The sequence below is a fragment of the Myotis brandtii genome, unplaced genomic scaffold (genome assembly GCF_000412655.1).
Source record: "Myotis brandtii unplaced genomic scaffold, ASM41265v1 scaffold714, whole genome shotgun sequence".
Classification (NCBI taxonomy): domain Eukaryota; kingdom Metazoa; phylum Chordata; class Mammalia; order Chiroptera; family Vespertilionidae; genus Myotis; species Myotis brandtii.
The window spans coordinates 591,009-613,323 of record NW_005370809.1 but is presented as its reverse complement, the minus strand read 5'-3'; the positions used below and the strand labels follow the sequence as shown (position 1 = coordinate 613,323).

General features: G+C 39.3%; 1 protein-coding gene across 1 annotated transcript in view; it reads right to left on the bottom strand.

Annotated features, from left to right (window-relative positions):
• The window catches only part of DNAH6 (dynein, axonemal, heavy chain 6), a 239,152-nt gene that overhangs the window by 182,009 nt on the left and 34,828 nt on the right, over nt 1-22,315 (bottom strand). The window contains exons 5-10 of the mRNA XM_005882406.2: nt 15,005-15,275; nt 7,338-7,472; nt 7,139-7,250; nt 5,829-5,946; nt 3,823-3,991; nt 1,464-1,580 (exon numbers count right to left, since the gene is read on the bottom strand). Coding sequence (XP_005882468.1) covers nt 1,464-1,580; nt 3,823-3,991; nt 5,829-5,946; nt 7,139-7,250; nt 7,338-7,472; nt 15,005-15,275 — 922 coding nt within the window. The remainder of the gene's footprint in view (nt 1-1,463; nt 1,581-3,822; nt 3,992-5,828; nt 5,947-7,138; nt 7,251-7,337; nt 7,473-15,004; nt 15,276-22,315) is intronic.

Genomic DNA, 22,315 nt, shown 5'->3' with positions numbered 1-22,315 from the left:
GGGGAGAGAGGGACCTCTGTAATAATCTCAACAATAAATATTGAAAAAATAAATAAAAATAAAAGAAATGGGGAGAGTGTCAAGGTTTTCCAAGACCTGTCACTTGAAGCTAACGGAGAACAGCCAGCTGCTGTTGGAGAGACCTTCCTTGTGCCATCTGCTGCCCAAGGGCATTTGCCTTCCATGTGAAGGTCAGGAATCTTCTAGCCAGAGAGACATGAGAGCCCAGTGCCTCTCTGTGTGGGAACTCCTGAGCAGGCCCAACCACAGGGCCCTCAGCAGTCTGCTTGTCCCTGCAAATATCCTGCAATGGCCCATCTGATAAATGACAGAATCACAGTCTGCTGGTGTTGGAAGCAACCTGAAAACTCATCTGCCTTCTCATCTTACAGATGCATAAACTGAATCCTGAAGAGGCACGTGGTTTCTCAAGGGCAAAGAGCTTACTAATTGCAAAGTGTGGATCAGAATCTCTAGAGAGCCTGATTACTAGTGTTTCTGCGCCCCAGTATACCCGCTAAGGACAGAAAATATAGACTCTTACTGGTTTACTAATCTCCACATGTACAAAAGGTGGAAGGCAGAGGTCCAAGGTGGCTCCCAAGGTTCCCTCCATCTGGTGTACATGCCCTGAATGCTCCTCTCGTGAGTATGGGAGGGACCTGTGCATCTGATGGGCTGCCACTCCATTGATTAGGTTACATTGTATGGAAATTTGAAGGGATTTTGCAGATGTAATTAAGATCCCAATTCTGTTGCCTTTGAGTTAATCAGAAGGTGACCGTGCTGGGTAGATCTGACTGAATCAAATGAAAACCTTTAAAAGGGTGATTGGGCCCTTCCTGAAGGAGATTCCCCAGCCAGTCTGGACGAAGCAAAGACCCGTATTGTAAACTGCTTACAGAGTTTGCCACGGGGCAAGAAACTACTCGAGGTTTCTAGGACCTAAAGTGGTTCCCAGCTGACGTCCCTCAAGAAAAAAGGGACCTCAGTCCCACAGCTGCATAGATATGAATTTTTCTAACTACCTGAGGGAGCTTGGAAGTGGATCTGCTTCCGGTCTAACCTCTGAGGAGGCCTCATCCCAGCCAATGGCAGCCCGGGGAGGTCCTGAGGCAGAGTAGAAGCGAAGCAGTGCCCAGACCCATGAACACAGGAACTGTGCGATAGCAAATGCTTGCTTTTTAAAAAAGCTGCCAAACTGGTGGTAACTTATTTCACAGCCATTGAGAACTGAAATAGCAAAATTTTCTCAGATGCAGCATGCTTTACACGATTTCAAAAATGGTACTTGCAACAGAGTGATTTCTTGAACTCCTCTTGAGCGATGCCTATAATGAATTCTAAATTTTGTTTAGAACTTGTAGGTTCTCTTGATGGTGTCCCTACCGAACTTCTAACCTGTCTCAAGTTAAGGAAAAAGTGTTAAACTTTTAGATGATGTGATCTATATAAACACACACCAGAAAGTCCTCCAGAGAAGGTTCAAACAGTAGTGACTCCACTGTCAAGATCAGTTCTGTGAGGAACATGGGGATGAGTGACTCATCTTCTTCCAGCTTTTCCAACCCAGCAGCCACCTGAAATGAACACATGCGCCGTGTTATAGAGATACAAGTACCAAGGTGTAAGGCAGGCAACTTGTCTATTACAAGAGGCACGCAAACTTAAGCTTATACAATTAGCCGATTTTACAATGTTGGCATGTCTTTCAAAGAATATTACCACAGAAATTAAAAAATAAAGGCTGATATTGAAAAACTAGACAGCACTGTAAAACTCCTTGAAAAAAATACTATCAACAAGATGGAAAGGTAAATAAGGAACTGAAAAATGTGTATAGCAGATAGAAGGTTAGTAATATTTAAATAGAAATCTACTTGATATACTCAGTAGAAATATATACTAATCCTATATAATAAAGAGCTAATATGCTAATTTGACCGAACAATAGAATGACCGTCCGGATGACCTTCTGAGGCTGTGAGGGGCTGCAAGGGCCGGCCGAGGCTGCGAGGGCCAAGCCCCTTGCACAAATTTCGTGCATCGGGCCTCTAGTATTATATAGTTAATACATAAATAGTAATGTACTAGTACAAATGATCAATCAACCTCCTACTTCTCTTCCTGAAGATAATTTATTCAGTAATAACATTTATTGAGCATTTACTAGTGTGTCAGGAAATGCTAAGTATTCATGTAAATCCCATACCAATCATATGTAGCAGGTATCATTGTTACTCCCCTGAGAAAACAGAATCTGGAGAAAGACACATGGCTTAGTAAGTGGCAGACCCAGGTCTTTCTGATCATCATTCCTATGCTCTTATCCCTGCACTGGGGTAGCAATTAAAGGAATATAACATTTAAAAGCAGTGATATACTCCTTTACATCCATCAGATTAACAAAGATGAAAATGCATGATACTATCTAGTGTGCACATGGGTAACGCTCATTCTCAAATATTGCTAGGAAGTTTGTAAATTGACACAAAATTTTCCGGAGAGTTATTCATTAGTATCAAAGCCTTAACAAGTGAGCATAGTTCTGAGCCAACAATTCCACAGCTAGGACTTTCTTCTAAGGGGAAAAATCAGGTGTCTGAAACATGTATAGACAAGGATGTTCTTTGCAACATTATTTGTAGTGAGACAGTGATCAATACTAGAAGATTTTTTACTAATATTTACAAGATACTAGTATATAGTATATTTCTACATGAGAATATTATATGAAAAATATATATCAACTTGGGAGATTTTTCACAAAACATTGCTAAGTGGAAAAAACAGGTGATTAAGCAGTGAGTAAAGTATGATACCTTATTTTCCCCCTTGGAAATAGTTATCTTTGGATAGCAAAGGATGCTCTTCTTTGTACATTTTTGTGTTTTTCAAATTTTCTGCACGGCATAAATTATTTTTACAATTACAAAAAAATGAATATTATTTTTAAGATGTAACAGTATTTAGGAAAAAAAGAGGAATTGAGAATAGGAAGTAATGAAAAGGAGTATGCAATGAACATACAACTTTTGGAGAAAAAAGGGAAACTACAGCAAAGAATATCAGTCCTTGAAACTGCACAGTTGAATTTCCTGGAGAGGAAGTTGAGACTTGGAGGTAGGAAGCTTGATGAAACTAGGTAAGCATGTTTTGCAACATTATTAGGTGTCTGGCATGAAGTTGTTATGCAGCATGGAGTTGGAAAATGTGGTATGAGATAATATGATTTCTCTCTCAGCTATGCTAGAATACACCGAAAGAATTTGTACTATTTCATCTCAAACATCTTGATTACTCTGGCTCTAAGATCAACTTCCTCCCAAGAAGGTATCCACTCAAAGCACAAAGGTTTGCTTCATGATGTGCTTCTTCTCATTTCTTCCATTTATACCACCTCAGCTGCTTCTCTCTGCCAGTTCATACCTATGATGGCCCCCAAACTGTAAGTTTCTTGGGAGCAAGAATCCTGTCTATGCTTTTCATCACCATATACACAACACCCAGAGCAGGGATTGGTACACAGTAGGTATTTAAGGAATCTCTGTTGAATGAACACATGAATAACTTTTAGCAAATTCCTGTCAGAGAAAGAGCAACACTCAGCACAGTGAGTGCTTTCTCTGTTAAGATATTTGTTGATATGCTGATTTTCATTCTGCCATTTCATATGTGTATAGTAGGCTCTGGTTATACTAAGCAATCCTCGCAGCATTTCTCCCATTTTTCCAAGACACAGAAAATAGCATAATACATAATACATAGTAAGCACTCAATAAATGCTGACCGATGGATTTTCTCAATTTTGTCTGGATATACCTTCTTATCAGTGACTTCAGGTTTCTCCTCAGTAATCCATTTCTGAATGATGTCTGCTGAGGGTGTTCGTTTTAGTTTGTCAGTGAGATAATTCAAAAGACTGTTAACAGAATTTACTGTTAAGACGTGCATTGTGTTCTCAATTAGGTAATCATTTAGACGAATAAAGCTTGAAAAGAAAAAAAAATACAGCTTCAGTTTTCTATATTCACTACATATCTTTGAAAGTGACTCTAAAGTATTTAAATTTTAAAATATCATTTCTCTGTGCCCATTTTTATTACAATATCAGAGATTTGCTGTTCAGAAGAGTTTTTCTTGGACAGTCTTCATTTTAAAACACAATCATATTCAAAAGTATTGCATCAATTTAGCTAGGTGTTCTAACTATTCAATAGAATATTAATGAGCAATACAGTTGTTATTGGAAAAGCACCTAGCTCATCTAGCCAAAAGGGCCATAAGATTTTTTTTTAATGCCTTAGAGAAGAAATCAGTAAATACACAACATCTGTAACTTACATTCTAAAGGTAAAGTGTGAAATCTTCACTATTGGATAAATGTTGCTTAATGGCAATTGCTAACCCAAAGATGCAAATTTTGTTTCCTTACTTGAGTGCTTAGAATGTAGGCTGAGTCAGCAAGGCATTTAGAGTAACTTTTTATTCTGCTTAATTGGAGCCCAAGGGACCTCTAGTGCCTGGAGGCCTGTGATGATGGCCTCAGGGACTGCTCCACTGACTTCAGTGACACAGACAACATTATCATATTATCTCACATATAACTGATGCACCATTAATATTTATTAAATAGACTAGAGACCCGGTGCATGAAATTCATGCACTTGCAGGTGGGGGGAAGGTGTCCCTCAGTCCAGCCTGCACCCTCTCACAGTTCAGGAGCTCTCGGAGGATGTCCATCAGTTGGACATCCTTAGTGCTGAAGGCTTCTGGCTGAGCAGCACTCCCCCTGTGGGAGCGCATTGAGCACCAGGGGGCAACTCCTGCATTGAGTGTCTGCCCCCTGGTGGTCAGTGAGCATCCTAGTGACTGGTCGTTCCGCTGTTGGGCTGAAACTGGCTCTCCAACATCCCCCAAGGGGTCCCAGATTGCGAAAGGGCACAGGCCAGGCCAAGGGACCCCACTGGTACACAATCAGGGCCGGGGAGGGACCGTGGGAGGGCTCCAGGGCATGTCCAGCTCATCTCATTTAGTCCCGATGGGCCGGACCCCAGCAGCAAGCTAACCTACTGGTTGGAGCATCTGCCCCCTAGTGGTCAGTGCACATCATAGCAAGCAGTTGAGCGGCCTTAGCATATCATTAGCATATTACACTTTGATTGGTTGAACAGCCGACTGGATAACTAGACACTTAGCATATTAGGCTTTTATTATATAGGGTGGTTGTAAAAGTTGGACTAAATTAGTGAGCACTGAGTAACAATAATCAGTCTATAGTATCAGATAATGCTTGGTGATTGTTTGCAAGAGTTATTTGTAGTAATGAAGTTTTAGAAAGGCATGAAATCCAAACTCTGGAACAATGTTAAGATCCAGTTGGTAAGCAATGGCAGAGCTAAAACCTAATAAGGGCGAGTGCCCTGTGAGACCCTGGATGGCTTGTCTCCCAGTTGCAAAACCTTTTTTCGGGAAAGTGTGGAACTTTATGTGGCAATATAGCTATGTTCAAATCTCTTGTGTGCCTGGCTTCTTACCATAGCCAGCACCATACCCTAGGCTGGGTTAGGGGGAAACAAAGCCTTAGAGATCAAAGAGGAGCCCTCGGCCTTGGACATGCCCCCTATTCTCTACCAGCTTGCCACTCCCAGCGGCTGCTTTGCTAGGGGGCAGGTGGAGGGGCAGGCTTCTGGGACTGCCTTCAGGTTACCATATCCTCTAATTATCTCATCACTATTAGTGAATCCTGGGATAAAGGCTTTAACTTTGAATAAAATTGAGAATGACAGATGCCCTAATTTTTCTTAAAAGAAAGAATAATCACTTACCAAGTCAGCCGCCTGCAATAACGCCTTTTCCTGGCCTGCTGCGTGTATTTCATGTTCTCAGAGTTTACATAAGTAGGCAACTCAATGAGACCACCAGTCACTGAAAATCTCTTACCATCTAAGAACAGCAGAAGACACAACAACAAGAATTCTTATGTAAAAGTTCCATTTTTCCACCCTCAATACAGATTAAAAGACAAGCAAAATTGAAACACACACACACACACACACACACACACACACACACACACAAAATGCTTTGGTTCGTGAGATCATTCAAACTCCAGAAAACAGTCCAGTTATCCAAAAGAATTTCACATAAAAGAATTTCAACTCAAGAAAAGACTGTAGACAGTTTATTCACATTCTCTTTAACAAGATTTGACCTGTGTACTATGTTATCTCTTTTCCAGTGATACTTTCACCCTTTTTCCCCAACTGCATTTTAATTATCCTCTAGAGGGCAACCCTGAGATCCAGCCAATCCCTTAATTTTAACAAACCTACTGTCTGTACTAGTAGGTTAGACATATCTTTAAGCACAGAGTCCACCATAAAATGCTTGTGAAATAAAGGTTCTGTAACCAGTTTAGAAATACTATATATATATATACAAGCAGGGGTCATGCAAGGAAAATGCACTATTTACTGGTCCCCCCCCCGCCCCGCCCCCCACAACATATATTTAATTCATAATCTATCTTGCAAATTTGGAGGAACTGAAAATAAATCATTATTTAAACTTAAGAAAAGTAGTAAAAAAGAGTTACTGTTTTATTATTTATTTATTTTTAAATCCTCACCTGAGGATATTTTTCCATTGATTTTTAGAGAGAGTGGAAGAGAGAAGGAAAGAGAGCGAAATATCGATATGAGAGAAACACATCAATTGGTTGCCTACTGCACGCGCCCTGACCAGGGCCCAGGCCCGGGAGGAGCCTGCAACTGAGGTAAATGCCCTTGACCGGAATCGAACCCGGGACCCTTTGGTCCACAGGCCGATGTTCTATCCACTGAGCCAAACTGGCTAGGGCAAGAGTTACTATTTTTAAAATATGTTTTTAATGAGTTTTGAGAGAGGGAAAGAGAGAAACATCAATATTGATAGAGAATCGTTGATTGGCTGCCTCCTGCACACCCTCTACTGGGAATGGAGCCCGCAACCTGGGCATGTGCCCTGACTGGGAATTGAACCGTGACCTCCCGGTTCATGGGTTGATGCTCAAACACTGAGCAACACAGGATGGGCAAGAGTTACTGTTTCAGAAAGCCACCACTTCTGATCTGTTAAAGCTCTCTCCCCTCCCTACCTTCCTCATCACAGTCATCAGGAGTGAATCCTATAGCGCGCAGAGCAGTACGACAAGCATTCCTGACCACTTCTTTGGCCTCGTTTCGAAAATATTCCAGGTTATCCGTCACCTAAACATTAATGATATGTATAATTAGTGGTACCAAAGTAGCAATAATAGACAAAAGATCTTGAAACTTATAGACAAAAGTCTTTACCTGTTTCAGGTGTGAGACTTGTGTAAACTGAAATTCTTGCAGGGTGTAGGTGCGACCTCTTTCAATATAACAAAGCCCCATAAAACTCAATTGATAACACATGTCATTTATTTTAAGAAGAGCTGGTCGCAAATACTGAACGAAAATAAAAATATATCATTATTTTGTTTTAAAAAGCATTTTTAAAGTATAAAGATATTTAGAAAGCAAGAATGGCTGTTAAAGAAAATAACTCTATACATTAATTTTAGCTATTCTTGCATATGTTAAAGGGAACACTTCTGAAATTTTGTTCTAAAAGTATTCTTTGAATCACCAAATTTAATTGGTCTGAATTCCCTTCCTTAAATTTCGAATACATGTCTTTTTAGCTATGAAAGTGAGGGCAAGTTACAGAGGACTCTGTAAATCTTTTTTTCTTTTCTTTTTCTTTTTTTTTTAGTTTATTGATTTTTAGAGTGAGAGGAAGGGAGAAAGGGAGAAAAACATCCATGGGAAAGCCAAACCCTCATCGGCTGCCTCCCACATGTCCCCCACCAGGGATCGAGACTTCAACCTGGGGATGTGCCTCAACCCGGGAATCAAACCAGCAACCCTCGGTGTAGAGGACAACCATCTTCTCCCCTGGCTATTTCCTTCTACCCAGCCACCTGAGTGGAGAAATGTTCCCATTTCTGCCAGTTTCAGACAGAACACATTGGGTAGTAATGAACTAGTTGTCACACTCAGAGCACCCCTAAGTAATTTCTAGTCAAACATTAGAAGTTCTCTGCCCAGAGCCTGAGTCTGACAGACTGGAGCACGTGCTGCCTGAAGGGCTAATGAGGAAAGCCCGCCAGGTGGTAACTCAGCCCCACTGGGCATCTCCAGGGAGGGTCAGCCCAGCGGAGAAGGGTGTTGCATCTTCACCCTGCTGGGGAGATGTCAGCTTCCCAGACCTGGCACCGACACGAAGACAAATGGAATCCCTGCAAGTGGGGAGCATGAGGCAGTGGGGACTCATTTAAAGAACCATAGTAATGATAATGTTCAAAGCTTTATTTATTTGAGAGTGAAAGGACAGGGATTTCATTGGCCTGAAATGCCAGAAGCTTGGTTGCTTTCAGCCACCCCTGTGTTGCTTCTGCAGAACCCATATGAGCGGATGTGGCAGCAGCTCCTGGGAAGGAGGGAGCTATTTAAGATCCCGGTCGTATTTTTCTCCATGCATGATCTATTGAGTAGACATGGCGCTTGAAAATTGTATTCCTGCCCTCCCCATTGCTTATAATCACAGGGGGAAGCAGGCCCTAGGTCAGTGATGGTGAACCTATGACACGCGTGTCAGAGGTGACACACGAACTCATTTTTTTTGGTTGATTTTTCTTTGTTAAATGGCATTTAAATATATAAAATAAATATCAAAAATATAAGTCTTTGTTTTACTATGGTTGCAAATATCAAAAAATTTCTATATGTGACACGGCACTAGAGTTAAGTTAGGGTTTTTCAAAATGCTGACACGCCAAGCTCAAAAGGTTCGCCATCACTGGTATAGGAGTAGGGATGACAATGTAATCAGAATGGGGCAGTGAAAGCAAGGAAGTCCAGAGAACTCCAGAGGAAGTCCTCAAAGCAAAATTATAAGGGAAAAAAAGTAAGGATCCAGGTGGAGAGCAGAGCTGACATTGATGGTCTGCCAAAAAGTGAGTTTTGACAATGGGGAATTTTTTGGAAGAAAAAGAATATATAAGAAACTACATTAGCTTAACCGAAATAGCTGGCTGTCAGCATAAAGAACAATTGTGAAAGCTGCCTTGAATGTAAGAGAGATTGGAAGTGTCCCCCACCCCCCTCTCACCCCTTTGTTGTTTCTGTTGGTAATAAATTCCAGATGAATCTGGATTAGGTGGTTCATTCTTCAGCTGTTATATCAATAGTGCCCAATGAAGGTGATAAGGATTAAGCATTATTTTAAATTATTAGCAGAACTGTAGAGGAGGAAGAATTTGTCATCTTGATGGTGGGTTTCAATATGTAAAGGACTGAGGTAACTCTAATTTTTGCTGCCCAGGACACTTCCCCTGACCTACCTACAATTATTCTGGTGATAGAATCCCTCTTTCCTTGGGAAACTCACTACCATGTGGTTTTGATAAGGTGGACTCTCACTTCCTTCATCACAGGAATGAGGACCAGGCACATATCCAAGCCTGGCTTATCAGACTACTACTAGCTGTGCAGTGACTGGTTCAGGATTGGGTGTGTGGCCAAGCTGAGCCAATCAGTGCTCTTTCCAACTGCACCTAGAGCTGGAGGTGATGCTCATTCTAGGAGCCCAACTGAGAATGAAACAGACACAGACAAATACAGAAATGAAAGATGGAAAGAGGAAAAAAATAAAGATGAGAAGATATCATTTGAATATCTGAATTCAGCCATGCATAAAGGTATTCACCCCCTTGAGCTTCCTTATTATATGAGCTTTTGTTTGCTATTGTTGTTGTCAAAGTTCATTTAAATAGAGTTTTTGCCAGTTGCACTGAAATGAATGTCAGTATTTCAGAGATGGGAAATCAGTATTATTCATCTGGAGGCTGGTGACTGGGCCAGAAAGCCTGTGGGGAAACATTAGACTTTAGAAGATAATGTGCAGAAGAGCTGCATTTGCTATAAAAAGTTTATGAAAATCAGGGTCATGCTGAGACGCCTTGTCTTTAGTTGGAATGCAAGAACTCTTGGGATTTGTTAGTCTTATATTCATCATAGCACCAAACCTTTAATTTTCCTTAACCTGAGTCATCAGAACATCTGGGTGGTCTATATAATTTGGTACTTAAAGAACCCACTAGAATTGTAAGTCTTGGTCCAGCCAGAGACTCTGGGCTCAAGTACTCTCATGCACTTTCTGACCCAGTGTTGAAAATGCTACAGCAAAAGGGACAAGAGGCATCCCTTCATAAGTGGAGAAATAATTATGTAAATCTATGAAATTAAGAGTGATTTGTCTGCAAAGCAATGACTGACTAAAAATTAAAAAGATTTTCATTGCAAAGGGACATTCAAATTAAAATAAATGAGAATGTTTGAGTGAATATAAAAATAAAATAACAGAAACTACCTGAAAGTATCATGTACAACAAAATAACACATTATTAAAAAACCAGCAAAATCATCAAGTACCTAGCAGGTTGCAATGATGTGCACCGTTAAACAATAATGAAAAATTAATACTAAATACACACCTAAGTCTAGAGAAAAGTGAAAACTGAAAATGTAAGAGACTAGGAGATACTTGCAAAAAGGAAGCTTAGTCCCAGATGGCTTCATTGGTGAATACACAAATATCCTCAACAAAATATTAGCAAATCAGCCCTGGCCAGGTGACTCAGTTGTTTGGAGTGTTGTCCCATGCACCAAAAGGTTTCAGGTTTGATTTCCCATCAGGGCACATACCTGGGATTCGGGTTTGGTCCCTGATTGGGGCATGAATGGGAGGCAACCAATGGATATTTCTCTCTCACAGAAATGTTTCTCTCTCCCTCTCTCTTCCTCTCCCTCCCTCCCTCCCTCCCTCTAAAAATCAATAAAAACATATCCTCGAATGAGGATTAAAAAAATACTAGCAAACCAAATCTAGCAATATATAAAAAGCATTATGCATAATGACTAAATATTATTTATACCAGGGATGCAAGGTTTGGTTTAATATCTGATGATCAATTATTATAATAAATCATGCCTATTACACGATAATCTCAATAGATGCATGAAAAGCATTTGACAGCATCATAATGGCTTCATGATATGAATATTCAACAACTAGAAATAGAAAGCAACTGCTTTATCACCATACTTAATGGTGAAAGACTGAAAGCTTTTCCTCTAAGGCAGCGGTTCTCAACCTGTGGGTCGCGACCCCTTTGGGAGTCGAACAACCCTTTCATAGGGGTCGCCTAAGACCATCAGAAAACACATATATAATTACATATTGTTTTTGTGATTAATCACTATGCTTTAATTATGTTCAATTTGTAACAATGAAATTGGGGGTCACCACAACATGAGGAACTGTATTAAAGGGTCGCGGCATTAGGAAGGTTGAGAACCACTGCTCTAAGGTCAGAAGCAAGACAAGTATTTCTGCTCTTGCCACTTCTATTCAACAGAATGTTCTAGCCAGGGAACTTAGGCAAGAAAATTAAATAAAAGTCATCCATATTGGGGAGGAGGAGTAAAACTATCTATTTGCTGATGATATATTCTTATTCATTGAATAAGGAACACACACATACACACACACACACACACACACACACACATAACACACACACACCCCAACCAAATTGTTAGGGTCAATCTAAATTCTGCAAGTTTTTAGGAAACAGGCTTAATATATAAAAATAAAATATATTTCTACATTCTAATTAAAAGTAATTACACAAACTATATACATATACATACTATTTATATATTGTATATATACACTATATATATATATATGAAAAATCTAAAATGAAAATTAAGAAAACAATTCTACATATAATAGTATCAAAAAGAATAAAATATTTAGGAATAAGTTAACAAAGAAATGAAAAACATATACTCAGAAAACTGCAAAACATTGTTTAAAGTAATTCAAGAAGATCTAAATAAATGGGAAGGTATTATATGTTCATGGACCATAAAAGATAATATTGTTAAAATGACAATACTTACAAAATTTATCTACAACTTTTGAGCAATCCCTATAAAAAAAAATCACAACTGGCTGCTTTGTAGAAATTGACAAGCTGATGTTAAAATTCATGTGGAAATTCAAGGGGCCTAGGAGAATCACACTTCCTAATTTCAAAATTTACTACAAAGCTGCAATATTCAATACAGTGTGTTACTGGCACAAGAATAAATAAACAGAATAGAATTGAGAGTTCAAAACCCCTCACATTTATTGTCAGTTGATTTTGGGCAAGGGTGCCAAGACAATTCAATGGGGGAGAGAATAGTCTTTGTAAACAAATAGTGCTGGGACAACTGGACAGACACATGCAAAGGAATGAAGCTGGACCCCTACCTTACACCATGAGCAAAAATTAACACAAGATGAATTAAAGACCTAAGTGTAAGAGCTAAACTTATACAACAATTAGAAGAAGAAACTTAGGGTAAATCTAGACCAGGGACTAGGCAAGTTTTTTAGGTATAACAACAAAAGCACAAGCAGCAAAATAAAAAATGGATATCATCAAAATTCAAATTCAATTTGTGCTTTAAATGATATTATCAAGAAAGTGGAATGGTAACCCACAAAATGGGAGAAAAAAATTTTCAAATCATACATCTGATTAGGAATTTGTATTCAGAATATATAAAGAATTCTGATAACTCAATAGTAATATACAAGTAACCCAATCTAAAAATGGACAAACTACCTGAATAAATAATTCTCCAAATAATATAAACAAATGGCCCACAGGCACATGAAAAGATGTTCACTAGCAATACCTGTCAGGAAAATGTAAGTCAAAATCATAATGAGATACCACTTTTCCACCAGTAGGAATGACTATAATGAAAAAGACAAATATAATGAAAATATGAAGAAACCAAAGTTCTTAGATGCTGTTGGTGGGAATTTAAAATTGTGCAGTGAGTTTGGAAAACTGTTTTGTAGTTCCTCAAAACGTTAAATATTCCACTCTGAGGAATATGTCCAGACAAAAACTTTTATACAAATGTTCATAGCAGCATTATTCATAATAGCCAGAAAGTATAAGCACTTTCTGGAATGATAGATAAATAAAACATGTGCTTCCTTACAATGGAATATTATCAGCCAATAGAAATAAATGCTATGCTACAACATAGATGAATCTTGAAAACATTATCATAACTGAAAAAAGCCAGTCACAAAGAACCACATAGTGTATGGTTCCATTTTTATGAAATATACAGAGTAGGCAAATCAATAGAGACAAAAGTAGTTTAGTGGCTGCCTAGAGCTGGGGTGGGGGTAGTAGGGGAGTTAAGGAGAAATGGAGAGTGATCAATAATGTGTACTGGGGTTTCTTTTTGTAGTGATAGAAAGGTTATAAATTTATTGTGGTCATAGTTGATCAATTTTGTGAAAATACTAAAATCATTAAATTGTGTATCTAAAGAAGGTGAACTGTATAGTACATGAATTATATTTCAATAAAGTCATTATAAAAAATGAAGGCACAAGTGACAATAACATTGGTTGTTGACAAAATTATAAAAATAAAAATTTGAAGGACCACATTTCCCTTCAACCTAGTTTGAGGGAATCAGCCCCACCCCCTCCAATGAACTAATTGCAAATATAAGATTAGTGGTAACTGTCTTGAGTAATTATAACATCTAACATATACCTAAGCCAACACAATGGGTCTGTCATTTAGGTCAATCTAAGATTAAAAGGATGAGACCTGCCCTAGCTGGTTTGGCTCAGTGGATAGAGCGTCAGCCTGCAGACTGAAGGGTCTGTGGTTCGATTCTGGTCAAGGGCATGTACCTTGGTTGCGGGCACATCCCCAGTTGGGGGTGTGCGGGAGGCAGCTGATTGATGTTTCTCTTTCATCAATGTTTCTAACTCTCTATCCCTCTCCCTTCCTCTCTGTAAAAATCAATAAAATATATATTTTTTTAAAAAAGGATGAGATCTTTCTAGCCTGTTAGGGCTACATTTAAGAGAAGCTATTATCCAGGCCAAAACATTATTGGTTGAATGGTGGACAGAGAGAATGACACAAAATAAGAGAACATACTTTAAGAATGAATAGGTTAGTTTTAGAGACAAATGCAGGAAGAAATACTTCACATTATTTACCTAGTAACAAATATATGAATAGTGCCCGAGACATGGTAAACAATGAAAGGTGGTAAAAAGGTAGTGAAACGGGTTCCAATGACTGATGGACCCTTCCTGAAATTAGAGATCTAGGGGGTGTCATTGCTATCAAGAAGTGTCAGAATAGTTTCCACAATTCAAAACGCTTGATGGAATGGATGACCTGCGATGGTACATCATATGCACTTATTTTGCACTAATATCTGTGTTATTCATATCACTTCAATGTTTCTTTGCTGTATCACTGACATCTTTTTTAAAGTGCTTCTTTATTGTTAAAAGTATTACATATGTCTCCCTTTCCCCCCATTGACCCCCTCCAGCCCGCCCCTGCCCCTATCACTGACATCTTGATAACAATCTTTCAGGCTAACTTTTTTCATGATTACCTACCCTATCCTCCAAAGTAAATATTAAAAATTTCCCTCCTGTCTGAATCCATGGTAGAAGAAAACATATGATACACTGGGAGGTACTGACCCATGAAAACAAGCCTCCAAATCATTTTGGACCATAAAGTCAAGAGTACCTCAAAGATGAGAGAAGGTAATAGGGGTTCCCAGCCTAGTACTCTGTCCAAAAGGATGCACAAATTTCCTGATCAACAATACAACTTTTGCTTACAATTCTAGTCAAATGTAGAAACACCACTAGACTGCCAGACTCTTCAATGTGACAAGATGAAAATTGTCATCATTTAACATTAAATAGAATATTAGATGAAATAGTCTAGTGCAGGGACAGTCTATATCAACACCTGTAATAGATACACTGATTTTTCTGTAATTCTTTTAAAATATGATTAACAAATACATACATAATTAACAATGAACAAATTCTCTTGTAGAGCTTCTCGACATCCATTGATCTTCTTGGAGCGCACATTCTTCTTCCATACATGAAAAGCTTTCCATTTCCGGAAAAGTGAAAATATGGGAATCTTAATGAGTTCTCTGTGATATAGGTATTCCTGTATCCATCGATTAATTTCGATATATTCAATGTCCTCGTCATTATGAATGCGTGTCACTGCTTTGTCACTAATTGTATAGTAGTCCTTTTTGTTGATGTTATCATAATTTACAACTCTGTGACCAATAAAAATTGGGGCAAGAGAATAAAGTATTCAATGCAAAATTAAGCAATTACATTATTTTTGTTTAAAAGAGATAAAACATTTCTGAAAAACAAATATCATTAATATTTTTTAAAAATTCTGACAAACTACTTTTAGATTGATTGAATGAATTACTCAAGAAAAGAACAGGGGAGCAGGAAGGTAGGGAGGGAGAGAGTGTGAGAGCGCAAGGAAGTGATAGAGGAGTGTGTGGACGTGTGTGGTGTGTGTGTATGAGCTAGGGACAGTTAGATTCTGCAGGTCTTCTAAGGGGCTGCTAAACCGGGCAGTCTTAGGCGGCGGAGTCCAGCTCCCGGCGCGGACACTCCTAGGCGGCCAGCCCAGGCACAGCGACCACGCCATCTTGGGAAACAGAGCTGCTTGAGACTAGGATCCTGGCCTCAGCACCACCCAGTCTGATCTCAGACGCATACCAGGACCCTGCAGCCACTGGGGACAGAGACCTGCGACCACAGCTACAGACCTGCGGACACCAAAAGTTCGGAGATCCCCGCGGCAGATCCGTGAGTAACAGAGCCCACCCCCCCTTCCCGCAGGCTCGCGGGCAGCGCCATAGTAACTGATAGACCCGCCCCTTGCCGGGGCCTCAGCGCTGCAGGAACTTTGGCCTGGAAGTACGCGAGCACCTTGGAACTGATCCTTCCAGCACTGCCGGCTTCGGAGCCCTGGGCTGGGAGCAAACCAAACGCGCGAGCACCAGGAACTGATCCTATGCACACTGCCGGCTTCAGAGCCCTGGGCTGGGAGCAAACGCTCGAATGGGAATTTGTCCGCATAGCACAGGCCCAGGGACCCCGTTTCTCGGGGCAGGAGGCAGCACCAAGCACCAGTGACTTGACTGTGTTTCTTATCACCTGCGCCTGAGATCCTGATTCCCTGTGCATTCATACTAAGAGCCAGTGAATCCAATTCCTGGTGCAAGGGCACACAGGGACCCTGATTCTCAAGGCGAAGTCGCGCAAAGCAACAGAGACTCTGATACTGGACTCTTGGGGAACTCTGACTCCTGGCGCATGCTAGGGGGCTCTGGTTTTCAACACGCTCCAGGGGGGTCTCTATTTCAGCACGGTGCAGGCAGGGTCCCTAATTCTAAGGGCACATACGAGGCCACATTGAGCGCTGGCAACACTGACTCAGAGCGAGCCTGGTTCCCACCAACCAACAACAACCACACATCTTAGTGTCAGAGCTCTTCAGTGACACTAAGGTGGTGGGAGGCTCCCACTGCACACGGCCCAGGCCCACGCAACCCGACCTTTGATCCATCGGGAGATAAGCAGAATGAAGAAACGACACAACACCCAGAGGAAAGACAATGAGGAATCACCAAGAAAGGAAATTAATGAAGTTGAAGCGTGCAACATGACAGAAAAAGAATTCAGAATAATGGTTGTACAATTCATTCACCGGATGGATGAGAAAATCAACAACCTATGCAAGAATCAGGAAGAAATGAAAAGTGATATAGCTACAATCAAAAACACCATGGAAAGTTTCAACAGCAGGCTGAAAGAAGCAGAGGACCGAATTAGTGAGTTAGAAGATAAGGCAGAGAAACAAGCTCAATCTGAACAGCAACTGGAGAAAAAAATTAAAAAACAGGAGGAGAGCCTAAGGGAGCTTCGGGACAACATGAAACGAAGTAACATACGCATAATAGGGCTGCAAGAGGGACAAGAAGAGCAGCAAGGATTAGAAAATCTATTTGAAGAAATAATGACAGAAAACTTCCCAGATATGGGGAAGAAAAAAGTTACACAAGTACAGAGAGTCCCAGGCAAGATGAACCCCAAAAGACCCACACCAAGACACGTCATAATAACGATGGCAAATGTACAAGACAAAGAGAGAATCTTAAAGGCTGCAAGAGAGAAACAGAGAGTTACCTACAAAGGATCCCCCATCAGATTATCAAACGATTTCTCAACAGAAACACATCAGGCCAGGAAAGAATGGACAGAAATTTACAAAGTGATGCAAAGCAAAGGACTGAATCCAAGAATACTCTATCCAGCAAGGCTATCATTCAAAATTGAAGGGGAAATAAGAAGCTTCACAGACAAAAAAAGGCTAAGGGAGTTCATCACCACCAAGCCAGCAATGCAAGAAATGCTAAAGGGACTGGTGTAAAAAGAAGAAATAAAAAGCCCAGAAAGAAAACAGCCACACAAAAAAAGAAATGGCTACAAACAAGTACCTTTCAATAATAACTTTAAACGTAAATGGACTAAATGGTCCAATCAAAAGACATCGAGTGGCTGAATGGATAAAAAAACATGACCCATACATTTGCTGTCTACAAGAGACCCACCTCATTAAAAGGGACTCACACAGACTGAAAGTGAAGGGATGGAAAAATATCTTTCAGGCAAATGGAAATGAAAAAAAAGCTGGGGTAGCAATACTTATATCCGACAAAATAGACCTCAAAGTGAAGGCCATAACAAGAGATAAGGAAGGCCACTTCATAATACTAAAGGGATCAATACAACAAGAGGATATAACCCTGATAAACATATATGCACCCAATGCAGGAGCACCCACATACATAAGAAAACTCCTGGAAGACATCAGGGGAGAGATCGACAACAATACAATCATAGTAGGGGACTTTAATACACCACTGACATCACTGGATAAATCTGCTAGACAAAAAATCAGCAAAGAAACAGCAATCCTAAATGACTCACTAGATCAGATGGACTTAATTGACATCTTCAGAACACTTCACCCCAAAGCAACAAAATATACGTTCTTCTCAAGTGCTCATGGGACATCTTCAAAAATAGACCACATATTGGGTCACAAACAAAGTCTCCCCAAATTCAAGAAGATTGAAATCATACCAAGCATCTTCTCAGACCACAAGGGCATAATATTAGAAATAAACTACAATAAAAACAACCCAAAATACTCAAACACTTGGAAGCTGAATAGCATGTTATTAAATATTGATTGGGTTACCAATGAGATCAAAGAAGAAATTAAAAACATCCTGGAAACTAATGACAATGAAAACACAACAATCCAAAACCTTTGGGACACAATGAAAGCAGTCCTGAGAGGGAAGTTTATAGCTCTACAGGCCTACCTCAACAAACAAGAAAAAATGGTAGTAAATCATCTAAATCTACAGCTCAAAGAATTAGAAAGAGAGCAACAAGAAAAGCCCAGAGTGAGCAGAAGGAAGGAGATAATAAAGATTAGAGCAGAAATAAATGACATAGAGACCAAAAAAACAATACAGAAAATCAATGAAACCAAGAGCTGGTTCTTTGAAAGGATAAACAAGATCGACAAACCTCTAGCCAGGCTCACCAAAAAGCAAAGAGAGAGGACCCAAATAAACCAAATCAGAAATGATAGAGGCGAAATAACAACAGACCCCACAGAAATACAAATGATTGTTAAAAAATACTATGAACAACTCTACTCCAACAAACTAGACAACCTGGAGGAAATGGACATATTTCTAGAAAAATACAACATTCCAAAACTTAATCAGGAAGAATCTAAAAATCTCAACAGGCCAATAACTATGGAAGAAATTGAAGCAGTCATCAGAAAGCTTCCAGCAAACAAAAGCCCAGGACCAGACGGCTTCACAGGGGAGTTTTACCAAACATTCAAGGAAGAACTAAAACCTATCCTCCTCAGACTACTACAAAAAATCCAAGAGGAAGGAACACTTCCAAGCTCATTCTATGAAGCCAGCATCACCCTAATACCAAAACCAGGTAAAGACAACACAATGAAAGAGAATTACAGGCCAATATCCCTCATGAACATAGATGCCAAAATCCTCAACAAAATCTTAGCAAATCGGATCCAGCAGTACATCAGAAAGATCATACACCATGACCAAGTAGGATTTATCCCAGGGATGCAAGGATGGTACAATATCCGCAAATCAATCAACGTGATACATCACATAAACAAATTGAAGGAAAAAAACCACATAGTCATATCAATTGATGCAGAAAAAGCATTTGACAAAATTCAACACCCATTTTTGATAAAAACTCTCAGCAAGGTGGGAATAGAAGGATCATACCTCAACATAATAAAAGCCATATATGACAAACCCACAGCCAACATCATACTCAATGGACAAAAACTAACACCATTTCCCCTAAAAACAGGAACAAGACAGGGATGCCCACTCTCACCACTCCTGTTCGACATAGTACTGGAAGTATTAGCCATTGCAATTAGACAAGAAGAAGAAATAAAAGGCATCCAAATTGGAAAAGAGGAAGTAAAACTGTCCTTATTTGCAGATGACATGATATTATACATACAAAACCCTAGAGACTCCATCAAAAAGCTACTAGACTTAATACATGAATTTGGCAATGTAGCAGGATACAAAATTAACCCCAAGAAATCTGAGGCATTTCTATACACCAATAGTGAACTTTCAGAAAGAGAGATTAGAAAAACAATCCCATTTACCATCGCACCAAAAAAATTAAGATACCTAGGAATAAACTTAACTAAAGAGGTAAAAGACCTCTACTCAGAAAACTACAGGACGTTAAAAAAAGAGATAGAGGAAGACATAAAGAGATGGAAGAACATACCATGTTCTTGGATTGGTAGAATCAACATCATTAAAATGTCCATACTGCCCAAAGCAATCTATAAATTCAACGCACTTCCCATTAAAATACCAACGGCATATTTCACAGACCTAGAACGAACTCTCCAAAAATTCATCTGGAACAAAAAACGACCCCGAATAGCTGCAGCGATCCTGAGAAAGAACAAAGTAGGTGGGATCTCAATACCAGATATCAAGCTGTATTACAAAGCCACTGTTCTCAAAACTGCCTGGTACTGGCACAAGAACAGACATATAGATCAATGGAATAGAATAGAGAGCCCAGAAATCAGCCCCAACCAATACGCTCAATTAATATTTGACAAAGGAGGCAAGAACATACAATGGAGTCAAGACAGTCTCTTCAATAAATGGTGCTGGGAAAATTGGACAGATACATGCAAGAAAATGAAACTAGACCACCAACTTACACCATACACAAAAATAAACTCAAAATGGATAAAGGACTTAAATATACGACCGGAAACCATAAAAATACTAGAAGAATCCAAAGGCAACAAAATCTCAGACATATGCCAAAGCAATTTCTTCACCGATACAGCTCCTAAAGCATTGGAAACTAAAGAGAAAATAAACAAATGGGACTACATCAAAATAAAAAGCTTCTGCACAGCAAAAGAAACCATCAACAAAACAACAAGAAAGCCCACTACATGGGAGAACATATTTGCCAACATTATATCTGATAAGGGCCTAATCTCCAACATTTATAGGGAACTCATACAACTTAACAAAAGGAAGATAAACAATCCAATCAAAAAATGGGCAAAGGACCTAAATAGACACCTTTCAAAAGAGGACATTCAGAAAGCCAAGAGACATATGAAAACATGCTCAAAGTCGCTAATCATCCGAGAGATGCAAATCAAAACAACAATGAGGTACCATCTCACACCTGTCAGAATAGCTATCATCAACAAACGACAAGTGCTGGAGAGGATGTGGAGAAAAAGGAACACTTGTGCACTGCTGGTGGGAATGCAGACTGGTGCAGCCACTATGGAAGACAGTATGGAGTTTCCTCAAAAAACTGGAAATGGAACTCCCATTTGACCCTGTGATCCCACTTCTAGGAATATATCCCAAGAAACCAAAAACACCAATCAGAAAGGATATATGCACCCCTATGTTCATAGCAGCACAATTCACCATAGCTAAGATTTGGAAACAGCCTAAGTGCCCATCAGTAGATGAATGGATTAGAAAACTGTGGTACATCTACACGATGGAATACTATGCTGCTGTAAAAAAGAAGGAACTCTTACCATTTGCAACAGCATGGATGGAACTGGAGAGCATTATGCTAAGTGAAATAAGCCAGTCAATGAAGGAAAAATACCACATGATCTCACTCATTCATGGATAATAGAGACCATTACAAACTTTTGAACAATAATAGATACAGAGGCAGAGCTGCCTCAAACTGATTGTCAAACTGCAGTGGGAAGGCCAGAGAGGGTTGGGGGGCAGAAGGGAGGGGGGTAAGAGATCAACCGAAGGACTTGTATGCATGCATATAAGCATAACCAATGGACATAAGACACTGGGGGGTAGGGGAGGCCAGGGGATTGTCAAGGGCGGGGGAAAAAAAAAGAGACATATGTAATACTCTTTGTAATAATTTAAGCAATAAAAAAAATTATAAAAAAAAAGAAAAGAACAGGGGCTGCTTTTTTTTTTTTAACAGTTGTTTTCACAACCTTGGTGATATAGTTCATAATTTCAGTTACATGATTTAAAAATAATCAAATACAGACTTTTACACAATAGCTCTAAATGAAAGCTACCTGGAAATAAGTTTTTATTTATAATTAATTCTTTACAAACTATTTAATAATAGTAGTGTAAAAAAGGTTTTCACTATCCAGTAATGACAGACTTATGAGAAAGATCAAAGCAAGAAAATATGAATTAGATAAGTCTAGAATCAAGACCCAGATTAAGCTAAAAAATATGTCAATTTATCACATAACAAAATAATTATTGAGAAATTGCTTTTTCAAGATATCCCTCTTTCAACTGTCATCAAGAGCATCCTTTAACCTTATATATTATAGGAGATAGATCAAGTAAAGAAAAGCAAGAATGGCATAGAAAAGGAGTAGAGATATAGGTGAAGGAAACAAAGTAATGAGACTAGAAAGGGCCAATTCTCTAACACTTCTTAAAATAAGAACTTGCCTATAGGCACAAATATATTTCCTGTAATTTTAGCTCTAGCATTGAAATGCTGAATGAAACTTAAATATTCAATAGTAGAACAAGTGTAAATATATAATGATATAGCAAGTTATTAAAATACTAGAGGACCGGTGCATGAATTTGTGCACAGGTGGGGTCCCTTAGCCTGGCGGGTGATCAGGACC